Consider the following 22,423-nt stretch of genomic DNA (forward strand, 5'->3'; position numbering starts at 1 on the left):
TTGTGTGCGCAGTAGCCGCACGTGCATCAACAAAGTAGTGCCAAGCGTGCGCCTGTGTCATAAGTAAAGGGCCGGCTGGCTTGACCGTTAAAGGGTGCTGTAACCCCCGAAAGTACACTCCAGTCCAAACCAAAAAAAAATTATTTTCTGTGTTTGTGAATTGTGTGCGCAGTAGCCGCACGTGCATCAACAAAGTAGTGCCAAGCGTGCGCCTGTGTCATAAGTAAAGGGCCGGCTGGCTTGACCATTAAAGGGTGCTGTAACCCCCAAAGTACACTCCAGTCCAAACCAAAAAAAAATTATTTTCTGTGTTTGTGAATTGTGTGCGCAGTAGCCGCACGTGCATCAACAAAGTAGTGCCAAGCGTGCGCCTGTGTCATAAGTAAAGGGCCGGCTGGCTTGACCGTTAAAGGGTGCTGTAACCCCCAAAGTACACTCCAGTCCAAACCCAAAAAAAATTATTTTCTGTGTTTGTGAATTGTGTGCGCAGTAGCCGCACGTGCATCAACAAAGTAGTGCCAAGAGTGCGCCTGTGTCATAAGTAAAGGGCCGGCTGGCTTGACCGTTAAAGGGTGCTGTAACCCACAAAGTACACTCCAGTCCAAACCAAAAAAAAAATTATTTTCTGTGTTTAGCCGCACGTATATATCAAATCGATATAACATAAATGGAGGACCAAACTTTCTCCGATAAAAATAAAATAGAGAAAGATCAAGAACCACTTCCTCCTAGTGCTGAAGCTGCTGCCACTAGTCATGACATAGACGATAACATGCCATCAACGTCGTCTGCCAAGGCCGATGCCCAATGTCATAGTAGAGGGCACATACAATCCCAAATGGCAAAGTTCAGGAAAATGACCTTGAAAAAGACATTTAAATCAGCTGAAGAGAAACGTAAACTTGCCAATATGCCATTTACGACACGGAGTGGCAAGGAACGGCTAAGGTCGATCCCTAGTATGTTCATGACTAGTGGTTCAGCTTCACATGACGATGGAAGCACTCCTCCCACTAAAAAAATCAAAAGAGTTAAGCTGGCAAAAGCACAGCGAAGAACTGTGCTTTCTAAGAAGATATCACAAATCCCCAAGGAGAGTCCAAGTGTGGTGGTGGTTGCGATGCCTGACCTTCCCAGCACTGGACGGGAAGAGGTGGCTCTTTCCACCATTTGCACGCCCCCTGCAAGTGCTGAAAGGAGCACCCACAGTCCACTTGCTGATATGCAAATTGAAGATGTCACTGTTGAAGTACAACAGGATGAGGATACTGGTGTAGCTGGCGCTGAGGAGGAAGTTGGCGAGGAGGATTCTGATGGTGATGTGGTTTGTTTAAATCAGGCTCCGGGGGAGACAGTTGTTGTCCGTGGGATGAAAAAGCCCATCACGGTCATGCCTGGGCAGAAGACCAAACATTCCACCTCTTTGGTCTGGCAATATTTCTATCCAAATCCGGACAACAACTGTCTTGCCATATGTACCATATGTAAAGGTGAAATAAGTAGGGGTAGGGACGTCAACCACCTAGGAACATCCTCCCTTATACGGCACCTGCAGCGCGTTCATAAAAAGTTACTGTCAAGTTCAGAAACTTTGGCTCAGACCGTAAGCAGTCCAGGGACACCTAAATCCCGTTGTCCTGTTGTATCCAAGCGCCTGCAAACCACACCGTCAACTCCCTCCTCGTCAATTTCCTCCTTAGTCAGGATCGGAAGTAGTCCTGCAGGCCATATCACTGGCATGACTGACTCTCCTATCCGGGATTCCTCCGGAGGATCCTGCATTGCTACGCCTACTGCTGCCGCTGCTGCTGTTGCTGCTGCTGCTGGGAGTCGTTCATCATCCCAGAGAGGAAGTAGGAACACCACTACTTTTACTAAACAATTGACCCTCCAACAGTCCTTAGCGAGGAGGATGAAGTACGACAGCAGTCATCCTGAAGCAAAACGTATAACTGAGGCCTTGACTGCTATGTTGGTGTTAGACGTGCGTCCGGTATCCGCCATTAGTGCAGTGGGATTTAGACAATTGATGGAGGTAGTGTGTCCCCGGTTCCAAATCCCGTCTAGATTCCACTTCACTAGGCAGGCGATACCGAGACTGTACAGAAACGTCAGAAAAAGTGTCCTCAGTGTCCTGAAAAATGCCGTTGTACACAATGTCCACTTAACCACGGACATGTGGACAAGTGGAACAGGGCAGACTAAGGACTATATGACTGTGACAGCCCACTGGGTAGATGTATCACCTTACGCAGCAACAGCAGCAGCGTCACCAGTAGCAGCATCTCAGAAACGCCAGCTCGTTACAAGGCAGGCTACGCTGTGTATCACCGGTTTCAGTAAGAGGCACACCGCCGACAACCTCTTAGAGAAACTGAGGGAAATCATCGCCCAGTGGCTTACCCCACTTAGACTCTCCTGGGGATTTGTGATATCTGACAACGCCACCAATATTGTGCGGGCATTACATCTGGGCAAATTCCAGCACGTCCCATGTTTTGCTCACACAATAAACTTGGTGGTGCAGAATTTTCTGAAAAGCGACAGGGGCGTGCAGGAGACGCTTTGGGTGGCCCGAAAAATTTCTGGCCACTTTCGCCATTCAGCGACTGCGTGCCGAAGACTGGAGCGCCAGCAAACACACCTGCCCCGCCATCACCTGAAGCAAGAGGTTGTGACGCGGTGGAACTCAACCCTCTATATGCTTCAGAGGATGGAGGAGCAGCAAAAGGCCATACAAGCCTATACATCCACCTATGACATAGGCAAAGGAGGGGGTATGCACCTGACTCAAGCGCAGTGGAGAATGATTTCCGTGTTGTGCAAGGTTCTTCAGCCCTTCGAACTTGCCACACGTGAAGTCAGTTCAGACACTGCCAGCTTGAGTCAGGTCATTCCCCTCATCAGGCTTTTGCAGAAGCAGCTGGAGAAAGTGAAGGAGGAGCTAAGACGGAGCGATTCCGCTCGGCATGTGGGACTTGTGGATGAAGCCCTTCATTCGCTTTGCCAGGATTCCAGGGTGGTCAATCTGTTGAAATCAGACCACTACATTTTGGCCACCGTGCTCGATCCTAGGTTTAAAGCCTATGTGGTGTCTCTCTTTCCGGCCGACACAAGCCTGCAGAGGTGCAAAGACCTGCTGGTGAACACACTGTCAGCTGAAGCGGAACGTTACACGTCAACGGCTCCTTCTTCATTTTCTCCCGCAACTGGGGCTGCCAGGAAAAAACTTAGGTATCCTAAGCAACCCGCTGGCGGTGATGCAGGGCAGGCAGGACCAAGTTTGGACATCTGGTCCGGACTGAAGGACCTGGCAACAATTTCTGACATGTCTACTGTCACTGCATATGATACTGTCACCATTGACAGAATGGTGGAGGATTACATCGGTGACAGCATCCAAGTAGGCATGTCAGACAGTCCATACCTGTACTGGCAGGAAAAAGAGGCAATTTGGAGGCCCCTGTACAAACTGGCTCTATTTTACCTGAGTTGCCCCCCCTCCAGTGTGTACTCCGAAAGAGTGTTTAGTGCAGCCGGGAACCTTGTCAGCGAAAGGCGTAGGAGGTTGCTTCCACAGAATGTGGAGAAGATGATGTTCATCAAAATGAATTATCAGCTCTTCCAGGGAGACCAGCCTCCAGAACGTACAGAGGGACCTGTGGTGGTGGATTCAAGTGGGGACGAGTTAATACTTTGTGAGGATGAGGATGTACACACTGAAGAGGGTGAGGAATCGGTGGATGAGGAGGATGAGGATGACATCTTGCCTCCGTAGAGCCAGTTTGTGCAGGGACACATTAATTGCCAGCTTGTTTTGTGGGGGCCCAAACGAACCAATCATTTCAGCCACAGTTGTGTGGCAGACCCTGGCGCTGAAATGATTGATTTGTTAAAGTGTGCATGTCCTGTTTATACAACATAAGGGTGGGTGGGAGGGCCCAAGGACAATTCCATCTTGCACCTCTTTTTTTCTTTGCATTATGTACAGTTTGGGGCCTAGTTTTTCTAACTGCCATCCTGTCTGCCACTGCAGTGTCACTCCTAGATGGGTCACGTGTTTGTGCCGCCCACTCGTGTCGCTTAGCATAGTCATCCAGCTACCTCGGTGCAACCTTTTGGACATAAAAACACTATTGTGAGGTGTGAGGTGTTCAGAATAGACTGGAAATGAGTGGAAATTAAGGTTATTGAGGTTAATAATAGCATAGGAGCAGAAAAACCTACAAATTCTGTGATTTTAGCTGTTTTTATGCTTTTTTTCAAAAAAATACAGATCCAAAACACAAAACCCAGAACCCAAAACACGGAAGGGTGGTTTTGGCAAAACCAATCCAGATCCAAAACACGAAGAAAGATCCAGATCCAAAACCAAAACACAAAACACGAAAAGTGGCCGGTGCACACCCCTAATTAAATGTAAACTTTACTTTGAAAATCCCTCAGTTTTTTGTTAGGCAATCTTCTAAGTAACTGGTTGGTTCTATTCAGACCACTAGAACCGCAAAAGCCACACTATTCATGCTCCCCTTCATCCATTTCATCAGACTTGTATAGCACGTTATACAGCACACATAAGTGGTACCCAACTTTTATCTTGATCACCCGCAGGGGACCGAAATAAGCCTAATAAGCTTGCATGAGCTTCTGCGTGATTGACTGACGCTGTGATTTCACTGTAAATTGTCCACAAATATAGCAAAAGCAGTTTGGCGAATTTATATATGCACAACATTTTCGCTCCATTTTAAAATCTCTCACAAAGCAAATATCACACTCAAACTAGACAACCTGCCACGGCAATTTATAAACCAAAACGATCTCCTAAAGTAGAAATTGTATTGTATTTGGTTCAAATGCAAACTTTGTTGATTTATTATCCTCCCGACAGCCACTTAACACGGATGGAAGTGGGTCGGAAATATTATGTGTTTATTCATAATAAGGATTTAAACAATACATATTGTTTACAATCGCTGTCCCTGCAGAAAGATAGCATTAATTTTTATAAATAAATTCAATATATAAAGGCACAGTACGATTCCAGGCAGCATAATAAATTTGTAAGCGTTTTCAAGCGTTTAAGATATTTTTGCTTGTATCTAAAAATGTGACGTGATAGAACATTTTGGGTATATTTACTAAAGGCTGGTTTCCTTCAATTTAAAATCGATAAAAATTGATCTAAATCACTCAACATCGATGATGTGTTTCTGGGGCTAAATCACACATTTACTAACAGACAATTTTGTATTGTTTTTTTTTTTTTTTTTTAAAGTATTCGTAAATGTGTGATTTAGCCCCAGAAACACAACATCGATGTTGATCGATTTTCAATCAATCTTTAGTAAATATACCCCTTTGTTTCATATTCCGATTCAGCACATAAACCTTAACAGAAAATGACAGTTTTCATACTTGTTGCAGAAACCTTGTTGAGTGATGTCTGAGGAATCCTATGCATTCATATATGGGTGAGAGCTCTCATCCCATTTTCACTTGCTATGAATTTTTTACAACTTCTTTATAAGAATTTGGGACAATAAGTTCCTCAGGAGTTTTCTCTTTTTGTATATACTTTATTTAAAAACATCAAAGTGGGACACCTCTCCCTTAAGAAGACCTCTGTCTTTTAACTCTTGAAGTACAAATTTATTTAAAATGCCTTTTTATTTTCTTTTACATACATGCGTTTGCAGTAGGATGTACATTATATTGGTCATGTGCAGTACCGTACCAGATTATGGTGATATTTACGGACTAGCTGTTTTTAGATAAGTACCGCACATGACCAGTATAATGTACTTTGGGCCTGATTCAGCAGCTGCTTCTCTCTTCTTCCATCCCTAATTAGAATCACTTTTTAGTGCCTAAGGCACTTTCCTCTTACCCCTTCATGACCAGACTAAATTTCACATTTTGTGATGATGCGAGTCAAACAACTATAACTTTATTTTGTTCTATGGAAGTGAATTATTTATTATTGTTTCTTTTTGCTTTTTTTGCTTTTTTTTTAGGTCAATATTTTGTAATACAGTAGAATAAATACAGTTTCTTTTTTTATGGGGATCTCATAAGGAAAAATTTGAGATTATGATTCTCACCATAGTTATAAGCAATAACAAAAATAAAGCTATTCACCATGAAATTGAATCCTCTAATTCTCATGGGTAAAGATATAGCAAGTGTACAAAGTGTAAAACACTTATACATAGGCGTCTTTATAATGGGTGCAAGGTGTGCGGTGCACATGGGTCCAGGGGGCCGCACACCCATAGGTAATTATACTTACCTCTCCGCCGATCCCGATGTGCTGCTCCGCAGCAGCGCTGCAGAGCAGCAATCACTCACTGGGAAAATGGCGGCAGGCGCTGGGAAAATGGAGGGCATTAATCAGAGAGGCAGCACAGAGACCAAAGGTAACCCTGAAGGAGCTGCAGAGTTCCACAGCAGAGACTGGTGTATCTGTGCATGTGACCACAATAAGCTGTACACTCCATAGAGCTGGGCTTTATGGAAGAGTGGCCAGAAAAAAGCCATTACTTAGTGATAAAAATAAGAAGACATGATTTGAGTTTGCCAAAAAGCATGTGGGCGACTCCCCAAATGTATGGAGGAAGGTGCTCTGGTCAGATGAGGCTAAAATTTTAACTTTTCGGCCACCAAGGAAAACTCTGTCTGGTGCAAACCCAACACATCCCATCACCCCAAGAACACCATCCCCACAGTGAAACATGGTGGTGGCAGCATCATGCTGTGGGGATGTTTTTCAGCAGCAGGGACTGGGAAACTGATTCGAGTCGGGGGAAAGATGGATGGTGCTAAATACAGGGATATTCTTGAGCAAAACCTGTTTCAGTCTGCCTGTGATTTGAGACTGGGACGGAGGTTTACCTTCCAGCAGGACAATTACCAGAAGCATACTGCTAAAGCAACACTCAATCCAATTGAGAATCTGTGGTCAGACTTGAAGATTTCTGTTCACAAGTGGAAACCGTCCAACATGAAGGAGCTGGAGCAGTTTTGCCTTGAGGAATGGGCAAAAATCCCAGGGGCAAGAAGTGGCAAGCTCATAGAGACTTATCCAAAGCGACATGCAGCTGTAATTGCCGCAAAAGGTGGCTCAACAAAGTACTGACTTTAGGGGAGTGAATAGTTATGCATGCTGAAGTTTTCTGTTATGTTGTACTAAATATTGTTTGATTCACAATATTAAAAAATACACAACTTCACAGTTGTATGCATGTTCTGTGAATTAAATGATGCACACCTTCAAACAATCCATTTTAATTCCAGGTTGTGAGGCAACAAAACATGAAAAATGCAAAGGGGGGGAGGGGGGGGGTGAATACTGTTGCAAGGCACTGTATGTAGTCCAATAATTGCCATGTTAGTGATGATCAGTAAAGGTTATTATACCGATGTTGAGACTTCTATTTTCATTATACTGGTTGCATAAATCCAAGGTTAGAGAAGAGTGTTTTAGGAGCAGGCAGATCAAGAGGTTTTGGCACAATTTACTAAGCTGTGGGTTCTAAACCCAGTGGTTTGGTGGTGGTTTGGCAGCGGTTTTGCGATCTGCAGATTTACTTAAGACCAAAACCGCTCCAAAACACATTTTGGATGAGAATAGAACAGGGCTAGGGCTAAAATGACTAGTTAGCGGTTTTGGTGTCATTTAGAAACAGTCGTCAAACCGCCGCTAATCCCCTGGGGTTCAGAACCCGCCGCTTAGTAAATTTTGTCCTTTGACATTTGCCTGGAAGTCTGTCTGTCTTCCTTTTTTTTATTTATTATTATTTATAAGAATTAATTCTGATTACTTTTCAGCACAACCACAAGGTCGTCCATTTACTACTTTGATGCATGCTTAGCGGTTAATTGACAATCCAACATTCTGTAAACCTTTCCTTGCCTGCCATAAATGAACATGCTGAAAATATTGTGTCTCTACCAGTGGTGGCTTCAGGGGTGGGGCTGCAGTGCAGTCTAAAATTCAAAAGGGGAGCCACACCAACTGCCACTGAGTCCCAGCCATCTATGTTTGGTAGTGTTTGAAATGACAGTTGGTGTGGCTCCCCGATTTGAATTTTGAACTGTGCTGCCACCCCCCCTCTGGAGCCACCACTGGTCTCTACCTCTCTACCTATTGTGACCAATTCTGCTCCTCTCTTCATATCTTTTATATTGTGAGGCTAATTTCCTACCACAAGATATAGGTGGAATATTTGCACTGAAGCCATAGCAACCTAAAATTGATTTCATTGTCTGACTTGAAGATAAATGCTAATTGTTGAGTAGTTGCTGTGCAAATGCTGATGTTAGTTAATGAGAGCTATGTCCCTACTTTCTGTCAATCTCTGGGTTTTAATATTCTGTATGAAGATGCAATTCTAACTCATTTGCACTTAATTTCCAACCAATAAACTATAAAATAAATATGAGTTGGAGTATATGTTTTTATGTATTGATTATCCATGTCTCGTGTAGGTACTGGAAAAACCTCTACCCTTATTAAGTATGCAGAGAGGAGACCGGATCTTCGCTTTTTGTATGCAACATTCAACAAATCTATTGCAGAACATGCTAAGAAACTTTTCCCCAAGAATGTGACATGCAGAACTTTCCATTCATTGGCCTATCAGAGTACAGGAAAATTGTAAGTGTGATTATTTCACTAGTGTACCTGCTAGCAGTACAAAATGCTACACAACATTTGTACATTTTATCCATAAAGACCAGTTTTATATAAAACTTTCTGCTTCTATGACTCTCTGATAGTATAACACTGTTTTCCCATAAAAAACACACTTTTTGCCATGGGATGCAGACGTTTTAAATCTAGAATCTTTATTTTTTGAGAATTTTGGCTCCTCTGCCACTTGGTCAATAAATATAAATAGCCATTGATTCCTGCATTAATTTAATGAACACAGAAAATCAGTAGGGACAGAGAAATGTAACCGAACTAAACCAATGAGTGGGGTTGTCCAACAGATTTTTATATTCTCATAGGTAAGGGTATTATTTAATGTAGATAGATTAAATAGTTCTGTCTCACACTGATAACTAATACTTTGGGATACCAATCACTGTTGTGAGACAGAACTATTTCATCTGTATGGGATAATACCACTATCTATGAAAATATGTAAAAGGTTGTTTGTGTTCCTATTATGGCTGAAATATGTGGAAAAGAGATAATATAAGAAGAAAACCACTAACCAAGTGATTCCATGCCCAATGCTCTCATAGATTTTACAGTATATTAAAAGACAAAATATACAGCACTTGTTTTCTAACTTTTTGCATCACCTATATTTTATTTGCTTTGTCAACTAAAATATATATTTACACATTATTTATTAACAGTTTCTTATATAGCGCAGCACATTCCGTTCCGCTTTACAATTGGAAACATTAATAGAACAAAACAGGGTAATAACAGACAGATATATAAGTAGGAAGGCCCTGCTCGCTAGCTTACAATCTAAAGGATAATCTTTGTTTCTGTGGCCCACACTGCATTAAGTTAAGAAAGTGAAATCATTATACTCTGGAGAGCTTAGGCAATTACATTCTGTGAAATAAATATCTATTTCCACTTTTTGTATAAAATATAACAAATTAACTGAATATAGTATGTACACATGTGTTTTAGGTACCAACAAAGGAAGAAGCTGAACCTATACAAGCTCACTGCATATTCTGTTAACTTTGTTCTTCCTGAAAAGAAAGCTGGCTTTATTAGAGCAAAACTAGTTGTTAAAACATTAGAGACTTTTTTTTCTTCTGCTGATGACACAATTGAGAGAGACCATGTTCCTATATGGTCCAAAAATACGAATGGAGAAAAAGTGTTGGTGTCTCCAGAGGAACAGCAGGTATATATTGACTGCTCAAAAAGTTTACTAGGGCTAACAGGCTAATATTCTAAGGTGTGTAGCTTACCCCAGCATGCTGCGATCTGTGATGAGAATATAACCTATTAATAATATATTAGGGGGAAAATAAAATACATGTACTAAAGATAAAAGGTAATATTATACACAAATTTAAAATTGGTTGTGATGGGTATAAGAGAGCAATAATTATCTCCTGGGTTTGTTCAATTTATGTTTCCAACTAAAGTTTGTTATGTTGGATATCATCATATGCTAAAGGAGTGCTTTGCTTTATATCTTTTTAGTGGGATGGGTACGGGATGCTGGCGATTGGGATCCAGGCGGTCAGAATCCCGACGCTGACATCCCAACGGGTAGAATACCGACACCTGTCGGTAGGTATCCAAACCCCCCCCCCTTAGTGCCTAATCCTAACCTCCCCCTCCCCGCACTGTAAACCTAACCCCATCCCTGCTACTTACCATCGGTATTCTGGCGTTCGGTGTGCCAGCCCTGGGATTCTGACAGGCGTCGGGATTCCGGCGCCGGCATTCTGACCGCCGGAATCCCCGTGGTCTGGATATTGACCACATCCCCTTTTTAGTATATGCTTGTTTATACACAGTCGAGTCACATTATTATGACCACCTCTTACATTTGACGGCCGCGCGTACGTCACGTGTCAGGCGATGGCTTGGTGGGTATATAAAGTGTATGATAAGCCGGCTGCACACATCACTCGTTGCTGTCATGGGTAAAGGGGGCAATTTACCAGAGTTACAAAAAGGGATGATTATTTGCTTTCGGGCCAAGGGTGGCAGTATTTCTGAAACAGCGCAGTTTGTGAACTTGTTTGTGTGCTGCTGTGGTGAAGGTGTATTGTGACTGGACAAATGGTACCATTGCGAATAACCGACGTGGAAACTACAGATGTGAGAGGCGAACGTCGGCTAAGAAGATGCGTGAAGGCCAACCGACACGCTACAGTGGAGCAGCTCACCGTCAAAATGAACCTGGGGGCCATCAGATATGTGTCTAAAGCGACAGTTCAGCGAACCCTTCTGTGTATGGGGCTCTGAAGCAAACGGGTGGTCACTGCACCTATGCTAACGAAGGTGCACCGGAAAAGGCTTAAATTTTCACGCTTGTATTGGAATTGGACCTCTGCTGATTGGCGAAGGGTTGGTTTCAACTATGAGTCACATTTTCAGCTTCATTGAACGAATGGACGTTGGCGTGTCAGGCGAGAAATATTGGAGAACTAACCCCCTGCAACCATTGCAGGAAGAACACAAGCTGGTGGTAGCAGCATTATGGTCTGGGGAATATTTTCATGGCATTCCCTGGGCCCACTCATCCATGTAGAAGACACTCTCAACCGATTTGGTTATGAATTCATCCTTGCAGAGCACGTACACCCATACATGTTAATTGTCTTCCCTCAAGTGGATGGGATTTTGTAGCAATACAATGTGACATGTCACAAGGCAAAAAATGTCCGTCAGTGGTTGGACGAGCACGGGTGTGGTTTGAAAGATTTACAGTAAAAAGGAAGACCATGTCTAGATAGACACCAAATGTTAGACACTCAATAGGTCAACAGGGACAAAAGGTCGACATGCACGACCAAGACCCGATCCCGAGAGCACGAACTAAACTTCCAAGTACTTCCCTGGCCCCCTAATTCCCCGGACTTGAACCCAATTGAGCATCTGTGGCACCACCTCGATTGTTGTGTTCGCTCTATAGATACTCCACCACACCCTTTCCAGCAGCTGTGGGATGCACTGCAGTCAGCATGGCTCCAGATACCTGTGCCAACCTACCAGCACCTTATTGAGTCACCCCCAGCTCGTCTAGCTGCAGTCCGTGCTGCACACGGTGGTTACTCTGGCTATTAGCTGGAGGTCATAATAATGTGACTCGACAGTGAGTGTTCACATCCAGTATCCCAATGAGATTAGAGAAATAAAGTTATAAAGTACCATACATAGAAAAAAAAAAAAACCACCCCTGTGGCAAGCACACATTATGCTTTTAGTATATACTCCTTTAAGTCATTGAGTAAATCAATGTATTTTTCATTTTAATGTTGGTTTATTTAGTTTGCTGTGAGAGAAGCAGATAAAATTTGGGAAAAAATGAAAAGTCTTGATGAAACACGTGTGTGTGCTTACAGAATGACTCATGATGGTAAGAAATATCCCTAATCTCTTACACATATACCATTTATGGGACACTAAACTAAAGCATCATATATAGGGGAATCTGAAATACAAAATTAACAGTATGTAATGTTGTATATATTCACCTGCTGCAGTGGGACAGAACTGGGGATAAGGGTGTTCACACATGGGTCAGTCCCACTGCTCTTCCCTTCCACCAAATGCCCAGGCATCTCTGGGCCTGATTCAGACCCGGTCGCAAGCGCTGAGCGCTCTCAACCGGGTCGATGGTGGCCCAGAGCGCATGCGCACGATGGAGCCGGCACCGTCATGCGCATGCGCGAGACTCAGATAGCGACGGGCACTCTGTCACTCCGGGTCTCGCAACAAAGGGGGCGAGCTGTCGATGGTGAGTGACAGCTCGCCCCCTTTGGTAGGCGGGCCAGGGGCGTGGCTGCCCAGACGGAGGCGTTAGTGGGAGTGCTTTCGGCTCTGTTTGAGCCGAAAGCTCTCTGGGGCTTGCGGCCAAGAGACCCTACCACAATGGTCTCGGCGCAAGCCCGATGGTCACAATGGTCTTGACCATCATCCTGGCCGCTCGCATTAGCTGTGGGTGGGAACGCCTACCGTTTGGGGGTGGCCCCACTGACATCACAAGTGATGTCAGTGGGAGAGCTTTCGGCTCTGTTTGAGCCGAAAGCTCTCTGGGGCTTGCGGCCACGAGACCCTACCACAATGGTTTCGTCGCAAGCCCGATGGTCGCAATGGTCTTGACCATCATCCTGGCCGCTCGCATTAGCTGTGGGTGGCAACCCACAGCAATGCGAGCAGCCAGGAGGCCGTTCTATAAAAAAAAAAAAAAAAAAACCCCGGCCCTGATTCAGAGCGAGCGCTCTGTCAGAGTGTCTGTTAGATTTGGCCACATTTATACACAATAAGATGTGGTTGGTGACTGACTGAAATTACTTTCCATCCCAATCAACCTTTTATATTCTATCTGTTTGGGCCCATGCTCCCTAAGATTGTCAGCCATTTAGGTCTGAAATAACCCATTTGGCCAATAAAACACTGCATATGTGGACACTGTCACACATTGCATGTAATCTTTTTAGCTAAATGTCAGCCATTTTCCTCAATGTTCTAAAAACTAGCTTACATTACCTTTGATTGCACAAGTCTCTAGCTTCACTGTATTTTTGTCTTGTGCTAAAGAGGGGAAATTGCCATATAGGATTTTATTGTCAATGTTCAAACCAAAACTTGATAAAATAACATGCAAAACTAATTATATAAAATCGAAAACACACATTTTTATAGTACTCAACACATAGAAAGCATGTTATGTGGGAGAACACTGACCAGTCCGTGGTCTGGACATATGACATGCCAGTATGTGCCTGAAATGTGGAACTTCAAAATGTTCCTGATACCAAGTAAAGAAGAAACCACGTGTCCAGGCCCTCGGGTAGTGAGTATCTCTACAAGTTTTCCAGACATTTGACTCCTGCTAACTTGACTTTATAAGTGTTTAAGCCTTTCAGCCTTTTATCTAAAGCAGCAGTTCTCAAACTGTGGGTCGCGGCCATCTCAGCTTGGGGTCGCGACTCACATGGGGTGAGGTTGACGACCCCTCTGAGGAGAGTGAAACCAGTTGAACTGTCTGTTATTTCAGACTCCTCGGATCACTGGCTGAGAGATCCGAGGAGTCGTCAGGCAGCCCCGTCCCACCCCAGTGCTCAGCTTCTCTTTTCCTCCTGCCCAGCAGCAGAAACTGACAAACAGGCAGCAAGCCTCAGCAGCAGACAGACTCAGAGGAGCCAGCTGCCAAACTCTCTCTGCAGTCTGTGCAGATGTTGTTAAGTAAGTGTAGCCTGGGGGACCACTGCTGCCAGGGTGGGAGGACACAGAATGTGTGTTGACTGCTGTGTAGGGAGAAGAAACTTCAGCAGGAGGAGGAATGAAGGGAGTGCTGAGCACAGACCATATGGGGGAACAGGGGAGCACAGTGTGGGAACTGGAGGGGGGAACAGAATTTTTTTTTTATTAAAAACCCATTGCCTCCCCCTTGTCATCCACTGCCTCCCCTTGAAACGCACTGCACCCTCTGTCTTTCTCATCTACTACCTCCTCCTGTAACCCACTGGTTCTCCTTGATACCCACTGTGTCCTATGTCACCCTTAGCCTTCCACTACCTCCCCAGTCACTCACTTTCTTTCCTGCCACCCTTTGCTGCTCCTTGCCACCCACTGCCGCCTCCTGTCACCCACTGCCATCCTCTGCTTCTCCCTGCCACCACTGCCTCTCCGTCACCCACCAACACCATCTGCCTCCCCCTGTCACCCACTGCTTCTCCCTATTACTCATTGCCTCCTATGTCACCTATTGCCTCCCCAGTCACTCTCTGCCTTTCCATGCCGTGATCTGCCTCCCCCATTTCACCCTCTGTCTCTCCCTGTCATTAAGTCACCTCCTGCCACCCTCTGTCTCTCCCCATGTGAGCCACTCATTCTCCCTGTTACCCACTGCCTCCTATGTCACCCTTTGCCTCCCCAGTCACCCACTGTCTTCCCTGACACCCTTTGCTGCTTCTTGCCACCCACTGCATCTCTTTCACCCACTTCCTCCCCGTCACCCACTGCTTCTCGCTGCAACCGACTGCCTTCTCACCCTCTGCCATCCTTTGCTTCTCCCTGCCACCCACTGCCTCTCCATCACCCGACACCCTCTGCCTACCCCCTGTCACCCACTGCTTCTCCCTATTACGCACTGCCTCCTATGTCACCTATTGCCTCCCCAGTCACCCTCTGCCTTTTCATGCTACCCTCTTCCACCATCGCCCACTGTTTCTCTCTGTCACCCACTGCCTCCTACATCACCCTTTGCCTCCCCAGTCACCTACTGTCTCCCCAGTCACACTCTGCCGCTACTTGCAGGGACAGGGGCCTCGAAAGGAGCTCGTCCCTGCAATGTCTAAATGAAATGGTCGCATTAGTGCAGTGGCGTAAGTTCATACCAGATGCCCGGAGGCAAGTTATAATTTGGTGCCCTCCTAAAACAAAAGGGAAAATAAATGTGCATATCTGTCTATCACTTATGCACAAAAACAATAATATTGAATAGCCTTAACTGGGGTGACTATATTGTGGGCAATAGAGGAGGCACCTCCATTGTCTCCCATAGTTCTGCCCCTGCATTAGCAGATACCTCACTTCAGTTTTGCGTCTCCATAGTGCTACTGTGCATGAGCGGTCTGCTGACCACACATGTGTGGCAGTCATTCTGCAGTAACTTTCTGGGGTCCTGGGATAATTTTATTGTTAGACGGGGTCCCAGAGCAAAAAAGTTTGAGAACCCCTGATCTAAAGTAATTAAGTGTCATTATCAAAGATGAAGACCTGGAAGGATGTGAGCTGAATCTTGTGTCGCAATTAATAAAACGATCCAAATCTTTATCCAACTTAATTTAGCCCCAGTGAGACTGTCCTGAGCCACCATGTTACAGTACACTAGTTGTCCTCATTGTGGACAATCTGATTTACATTTTTGGACTTTATTATTGATCTTTCCTCCTCTTCCTTAGTCTTGACTGGAAGTAGCTACATTCAGAATTTGTGTTATGCCTGAGCCTATCCCTGTGGAACCTAAAATATGCTTATTTAGATGAGAACTGGTCACACCCATCAGACAGTTTTCTTACAAAACAAATGTGTTTAGTGAGAAGTCCTTTGCTTGGAACTGAATGTCCTCATTCTCACCCACTAGTGCAGCCTGGAAGATTTAAAACAACTTTCTCCATTTTTAGAATGTCCTTTACAAAATTCATAAATGTCAAGATAATAATTTTAGGACAATCTAAACGCTCATACACACTAGACTATATGCTCCCTGAGCGATATTTCAGTGTTTGCCCTTGAACTGCCGGCCATACGATATCGTTCAGTGACGTCATTCTGCCACATCACTGATCAGTCAGTTCCTGACGATATCGTCAGATTGACCTGCGTGTTTGGACGACAGCAGACATCGTTATTGTCCTGCGCGAGCGCGCATCGTTGGTCGTTCAGACCATACACACTAGATATTATGAACGATATATCGTTATCGTTCACTTTTATCGTCTAGTGTGTACGCAGCTTAAGGGTTTAATGCAACTCTCCAATCACTAAATGGTACCCATTGATTGCCTTCACCATCACATTATGGGTTGCCTGCTGGGGGTAGCCTTTCTTTCTTCTTCAGGGTCCATAGGGGTCCACAGGGAGACATTGGGACCTCGAGAACCGGACACCAACAGCAAAGCTTTTCAGTCCCAGGATGCTCCAGTCCTCCCTATACCCCGCCCACAGCAGTTTCGTTGGTGTCCGCTAAGGAGCTGGACCACCATTATGCATCCCAAGCTTTTTATTTTTACCATAAGGATGAGCAGCACCAGACTATCCTCCGGAAGTCTGTGCTGCCACCCCATCACCCCTCCGTGGCGCCTTGACACCAAGCCTGCGCTAGGTACTCTCGGTGGGGATCCGAGGGGGACTAGCTAGTAGGCTCCCCGGACCCCCTTACTGCAGCACGGAATCCAGGGGACAGGTAAGACAGAACCCTGTTTGTGGGGACCCGCGTATTAGTGCAGTCTTGCTCCTTGGTCTCAGGAGACAGACCGGAGGCACTGATGTGGACACTGCTCCTCCCTCACCCTCCGTTGCGCGGTAGCCATTTTAGGCAAGCAGTCTCCCTGTATACCTCTCCCAAGGGCCAGGTTATACAGCGCTATATCCTACCATCCACTGCGGTCTGTGTGGTTGATAATAGTGCCCATTGCAGACATGTAATGTTCTTTTTTGATTTGTATGTGACTTGTGCTAGCGCTAATCTCCGTTTTTTTATACTGTCAGTTTTAGCTATCCCTTTCTTCTGCTATACCCTATCATACTAAGGTATAGAGGGTCATTGTACCTCACACTTGTGAGGGCTATCACATACTTCATACTACGTTGCACACTACATTTTGCCATATCTAATGCGGTTGCACTCCCTGGTGTCATATGTAGCGCTGTTGCATACTACCTTGTGCAATATATAGTGCTGTTGGTCCAGGGGGGCCACCAGTAGCGCAGTTGCACACTATATTGTGCTATATATATTGTCCTGTTGCATACTACATGATGCCATATATAGCGCTGTTGCATATTATATTGGGTCATTTATAGCGCGACTGCACACTACATTATGCCATATTTCACATACTGCAGAGTGTTCACTGCACTGTATCATTACTATGGCTGGCAGAGGAAAGAATACCAAACAACCTCAGGATCCTGTCCCTATTCTGTTGTACTGTAACTCCTGCTCAGTGGGCTTAGCCCCAGAAGACTTCATTCAGGATGGGCTTTGCACTTATTGCTACGCAGCCTCAGGACCCACCCTTGGCAGCCTTTTCACAGATGCTGGCAAAAATTTCGTAACAGGGAGTGGTCCACGTAGTGGCTCTCTCTGTGGGATGGCCACAACAGGTACGCCATGCAAATCCTTTGCCTCCCCCATGGGTAGACATTGCTACTACCTCTACAGCCTTGCAGCAAGTGCTACAAAGGGAAAAGCCTTTACCTACTAAACCCTCTAAACGTGCTCTGTTATCCTCCCAGTCCACTCAGTTATCTAATTCTGACATATCATCTAGGGAGGCAGAAGACGCACACCTCTCTCACTCTGACTCCGTCTCCGGAGAAGAGGAGCCACCCTCTAAACTAGATGTACCTGCTCTTGTCAGAGCTGTAAAATCCATTTTACAAATAGAAGAGGATGAACCCCCTCCTAAGAAAAATAATGCACTTTTTAAATGACAAAAGGTAATTTTACCAGAGTTCCCTCAATCAGACCAGCTATCTGATCACATGAGTGAAGCATGGAATATGCCTGGTAAAAGGTTTCAAATTCCAAAATGGTTCAGTTCCTTTTACTCTTTCAGCTATTGATTGCACTAAATGGGAAGTTCCCCCGGCGGTGGATTCTCGTGTAACTCGTTTGGTTAAAAATGCCACGTTACCCATTCATACTGCTACCTCCTTGAAGGATACTACAGATAGACGTATAGAAGCTTGTCATAAATCTATTTACTCTCTTACAGAAGCTATTACTCGTCCTGCTAGGGCTACGGCCTGGGTGGCGAAAGCCATTGAGAGTTGGGCAGAGGCCCTGGAAGAACACTTCCCCCTGATGCTTCAAGGGAGCAACTCTCCTATGTATATCACATTAGGGATGCAGCTTTCCAACTTAGGTGGGGCAGCTATGGATATGGCTCTCCTGGCCTACAGGATATCTGCCACTTCGGTAATGGCCCGCCGTATTGTTTGGCTCCATTCCTGGTAAGCAGATTCATACTCAAAACGGGCTCTGGAGTCTCTCCTTTATTTGGGAGACATCCTATTTGGTCCAGAGCTGGATACAATTGTGACTTCTTTGGCAGCTTCCAAGACAGTGTTCCGTCCGTCTACCTATAATACAAAACCTAGAATGTCATCCTTTAGTTCCTTTCGCCCTCAAAGCAAAGCCTAGGGTCAGTCCTTTTCACGGCAACAGACATCAGCCAAGGCCTCCAAGCCTAGGGCCAAACAGGCCTGAGCTACTAGACGTCCACTTGCCAAGTCTGTGGACAAGCCTGCAGCCTGACAGGGTGGGCCTCTCCCAGGGTAGGATGCCGACTTTTTCAATTTACCCAGGTTTGGCATCAAACCACGTCAAATACCTGGGTAAGAGAAGTGGTCTCCCATGGATACGCCCTCTCCTTCCTGAGGAGATCCTCCCCAACAGTTCTTTTGCACAGGACCACCATCAGACTCAACCAAGGCCCTGCTGCTCCACAAACCATTCACTCCTTACTGAATTCAGGAGAAATAAATCGGGTCCCCTCCTTACAACGGGGCAAAGGCTATTATTCTACCCCTTTCTTAGTTCAGAAGCCCAATAGGTCTCATCGGCCTATCCTCAATCTCAAATCTCTGAACAAGTTTGTCAGGGTGCCCAAGTTTCGTATGGAAACTCTCAGTTCTATTATCCTAGCTAAGGAGCCTGGAGATTTTATGGTATCCATGGACATTCAGGATGCTTACCTACATCTACCTATAGCGCCTTCTCAACAATATCTCTGGTTTGCTATACTACAGCAACATTACCAATTTCAGGCTCTGTCGTTAGGCCTCTCAACGGCCGCTCGGGCCTTTACCAAAATCATGGCAGTTATGGCGGCCTCTCTTCGTCGTCAAGGGATCAGACTGCTCCCATACTTGGATGATCTTTTGCTGTTGGCAAGCTCCCAAGAGACTCTTCAATGCCAGGTAACCATTACCTTTCTACTCAATGGATGGTACATTTGGGAGCCCTCCTGGATTCTCGAGTTCAGAGAATCTCCTGACTGCAGACAAGATTTCAGCACTACAGTACAGACTACACAGACGGCTTTACAATCGCAGAGTGTCGATTCACTCTGCAATGCAGGCCTTGGGATCAATGGTGTCTACCATCGACATGGTGGAGTTCGCCCAGTTTCACTCCAGGCCCCTACAACACCTGATCCTCTCCAGGTGGAACGGGCTACGCCATCTGCTCAATTCCTAGATGATAAGCCTTCTCCCAGAGGTTCGCCTGACCCTAGCCTGGTGGCTACATACTCCCCATTTGAAATAGGGTCGTCCCTTTTGGTTCCCGGACTGGGCTACAGACGCAAGCCTCCGAGGATGGGACGCAATAACCAGCCAACACTCCTTCCAGGGCAATGTTGCCAATCAACATCCTAGAACTTCGAGCCATCTACAGAGCTCTCACTCTGGCTCAGAATATTCTGAAAAACAGGCCAGTACAAGTACAGTCCGACAATGCCACGGCTGTGGCCTACCTCAAATATCAAGGGGCACTCTAAGTCAATCAGCAATGACAGTAGTGTCCCGCATTCTCACATGGCCCAATCGCAATCTCCCAGCCATCTCTGCCATGTTCATCCAGGGGATTTTCAGTTGGGAAGCGGAATTCCTCAGCTGTCACGACGTGCATGCAGGAGAACGGTCTTTACATCCAGAAGTCTTTCAGCTTCTGGTGCACAAATGGGGTCTTCCAGAAGTGGATCTCATGGCCTCAAGACACAACAAACAACTTCCAGTTTATGGAGCAAGAACAAAGGACCCCGACACGCCCTTTATAGGCGCCTTGTCTGTGACATGGACCTTTCAGTTGGCATATCTCTTCCCTCCAATAGCCCTGCTTCCTCGAGTGCTTCGGAAATTCAGACAGGAGGGAGGCACAGTCCTGTTAATAGCTCCGGTTTGGCCCAGACGTCATTGGTACTCTGATCTTCTAAGACTCTCTCTAGACGTTCCTTTTCAACTTTCTCTACGAATAGACCTGTTGTCTCAGGGTCCATGTCTACATCCGGACCTAGCCTGCCTGTCTTAAATGGCTTGGCTCTTGAGACATCCCTCCTAACGGAGCACGTAAACTGGCCTCAGCCAGGATTTACCACAGAATTTGGCATATTTTCAATGGTGTGCTCCACGAAACTATGACCCTCAGATCTTTAAAGTTTCTTGAATTCTTGCCTTTCTTCAGGCTGGACTGGATCTAGGCCTCCGCCTAGCATCTCTCAAAGTGCAAGTTTCTGCTTTGTCTATCTGGTTTCAGCGCAGATGTCCACACCTTCATGCAGGGTGTTCTACGGTTACAACCTTCTACAGTTACAGCCTCCCGTTGTCCCTCCTGTGGTTCCATGGTATTTGTCATTGGTGCTCAATGCACTTCAGGAACCTCCATTTGAACCTTTGGAATCGGTGGATATCAAATGGCTCAATGCAAAGACTCTGTTTCTTCTGGCTATAGCTTCTGCTCGTAGGGTATCGGATTTAGGGGCGCTTTCATGCCGCTCCCCCTTTTTGATATTTCATCAGGATAGGGTTGTTCTTCGAACACACCCAGGCTTCCTTCCCAAGGTGGTTCTCGCTTCCACCTGAATACGAAAATTGTGGTTCCGACCTTTAATTCACCAGACCTCTTGGCATCTTTGGATGTGGTCCGTGCTCTAAAGATCTTTGTGGACCGTACTACTTCCATCAGGATATCGGACTCCCTCTTTGTCCTATGTGGATTCCACAAGAAGGGATGGCCAGCTAACAAACAGACTCTGGCCAGATGTAATCGCATGACTATCTCACAGGCTTACACGCACACGAGCCTATCTGTGCTGACTACAGTCTCTGCTCATTCTACTCACTCTGTGGGTCCCTTGTGGGCAGCCCGGCGTGGCGCTTCAGCTGTACAGCTATGCATGGCGACCACCTGGTCTTCTGTCCACACCTTTCTTAGGTTTTATGCCTTTGATACATTTGCCTCTCAGGATGCTTCCTTCAGACGTAGGGTTCTCCTATCACTGCAGGAGCATTCCTGCCCTTGAAACACTGCTTTGGGACATCCCCAGTGTCTCCCTGTGGAGCCCTATGGACCCTGCAGAAGAATATGAGTTATGGTAAAACTTACCTTTGTTAACTCTTTCTTTGAAGTCCATAGGGTCCACACATCCCGTCCTGACGCACCTGGCTACTATGGGTTTCTTCTCTTCTTCACTTGTTTCCTTCTCTGTGTGAGAGTGTGATTCTTCAGTGTACCAGTCTTCCGTCTCTCCTGTCCTGCTCCTGCCTTGGGCTTGTTAACAAAAGTGAAGTGCCCCCAGGCTATGGGCGGGGTGTAGGGGGAAGAACCGGAGCATCCTGGGATTGAAAAGCTTTGCTGTTGGTATCCGGTCCTCCAGATCCAACCTACACCCCAATGTCTCCCTGTGGACTACGAAGAAAGAGAGATAACAAAGGTAAGTTTTACCATAACTCTCATTTTTAGTTGTGAATATTGGCATTTACTGTTGGGAAAACTTTCTAAGTAAAATAAATGTAAAAAGGGGAAAATAATCTATATATCTATATATGGTCACTTATAGTGACCACACTTATGATATATTTTTCTTTGTACATATGTAGATAAATATCCACATTCCTCTTTTTTTTAACTGGTTAATGCTAAGCATAGTATAGTGTAATACAATGTTTCTATATATTCAGTACATTTTTATTCCATCATTACATAGCCTTCAGTATTTTCTGATAACTGTTCAATAAGTTGTCATTACACTTTTTTGATTTAGCATCCACATCTTCTTATGTCTTTCATGGCTGATATGGGAATTTTGGTGTTTAGATCTGTCTTTTCATGATTTAGTGCAATAAATGTATTTGACTCATTACTTTGCATGATATTTTTACTTATGGTGTATACAGATTTGTCCAGATATACCATATTTATAGTATATACTTTTTGGGCTTCATTTAGAGCAAATCCAGCTAAAT

The 22,423-nt window shown here is 45.3% G+C and overlaps 1 protein-coding gene across 5 annotated transcripts in view; it reads left to right on the plus strand.

Annotated features, from left to right (window-relative positions):
* The window catches only part of FBH1 (F-box DNA helicase 1), a 152,077-nt gene that overhangs the window by 45,228 nt on the left and 84,426 nt on the right, over window positions 1-22,423 (plus strand). For 4 of the 5 annotated variants that reach the window (XM_088468710.1, XM_088468706.1, XM_088468711.1 and 1 more), the window contains exons 9-12: window positions 8,491-8,659; window positions 9,662-9,884; window positions 10,190-10,279; window positions 11,990-12,077. In XM_088468710.1, the coding sequence (XP_088324836.1) occupies window positions 8,491-8,659; window positions 9,662-9,884; window positions 10,190-10,279; window positions 11,990-12,077 (570 nt within the window). The remainder of the gene's footprint in view (window positions 1-8,490; window positions 8,660-9,661; window positions 9,885-10,189; window positions 10,280-11,989; window positions 12,078-22,423) is intronic. The other variant, XM_088468709.1, reaches the window with a different exon arrangement.

Source organism: Taudactylus pleione, unplaced genomic scaffold (assembly GCF_031769625.1).
Source record: "Taudactylus pleione unplaced genomic scaffold, aTauple2 ptg000086l, whole genome shotgun sequence".
Lineage (NCBI taxonomy): Eukaryota > Metazoa > Chordata > Amphibia > Anura > Myobatrachidae > Taudactylus > Taudactylus pleione.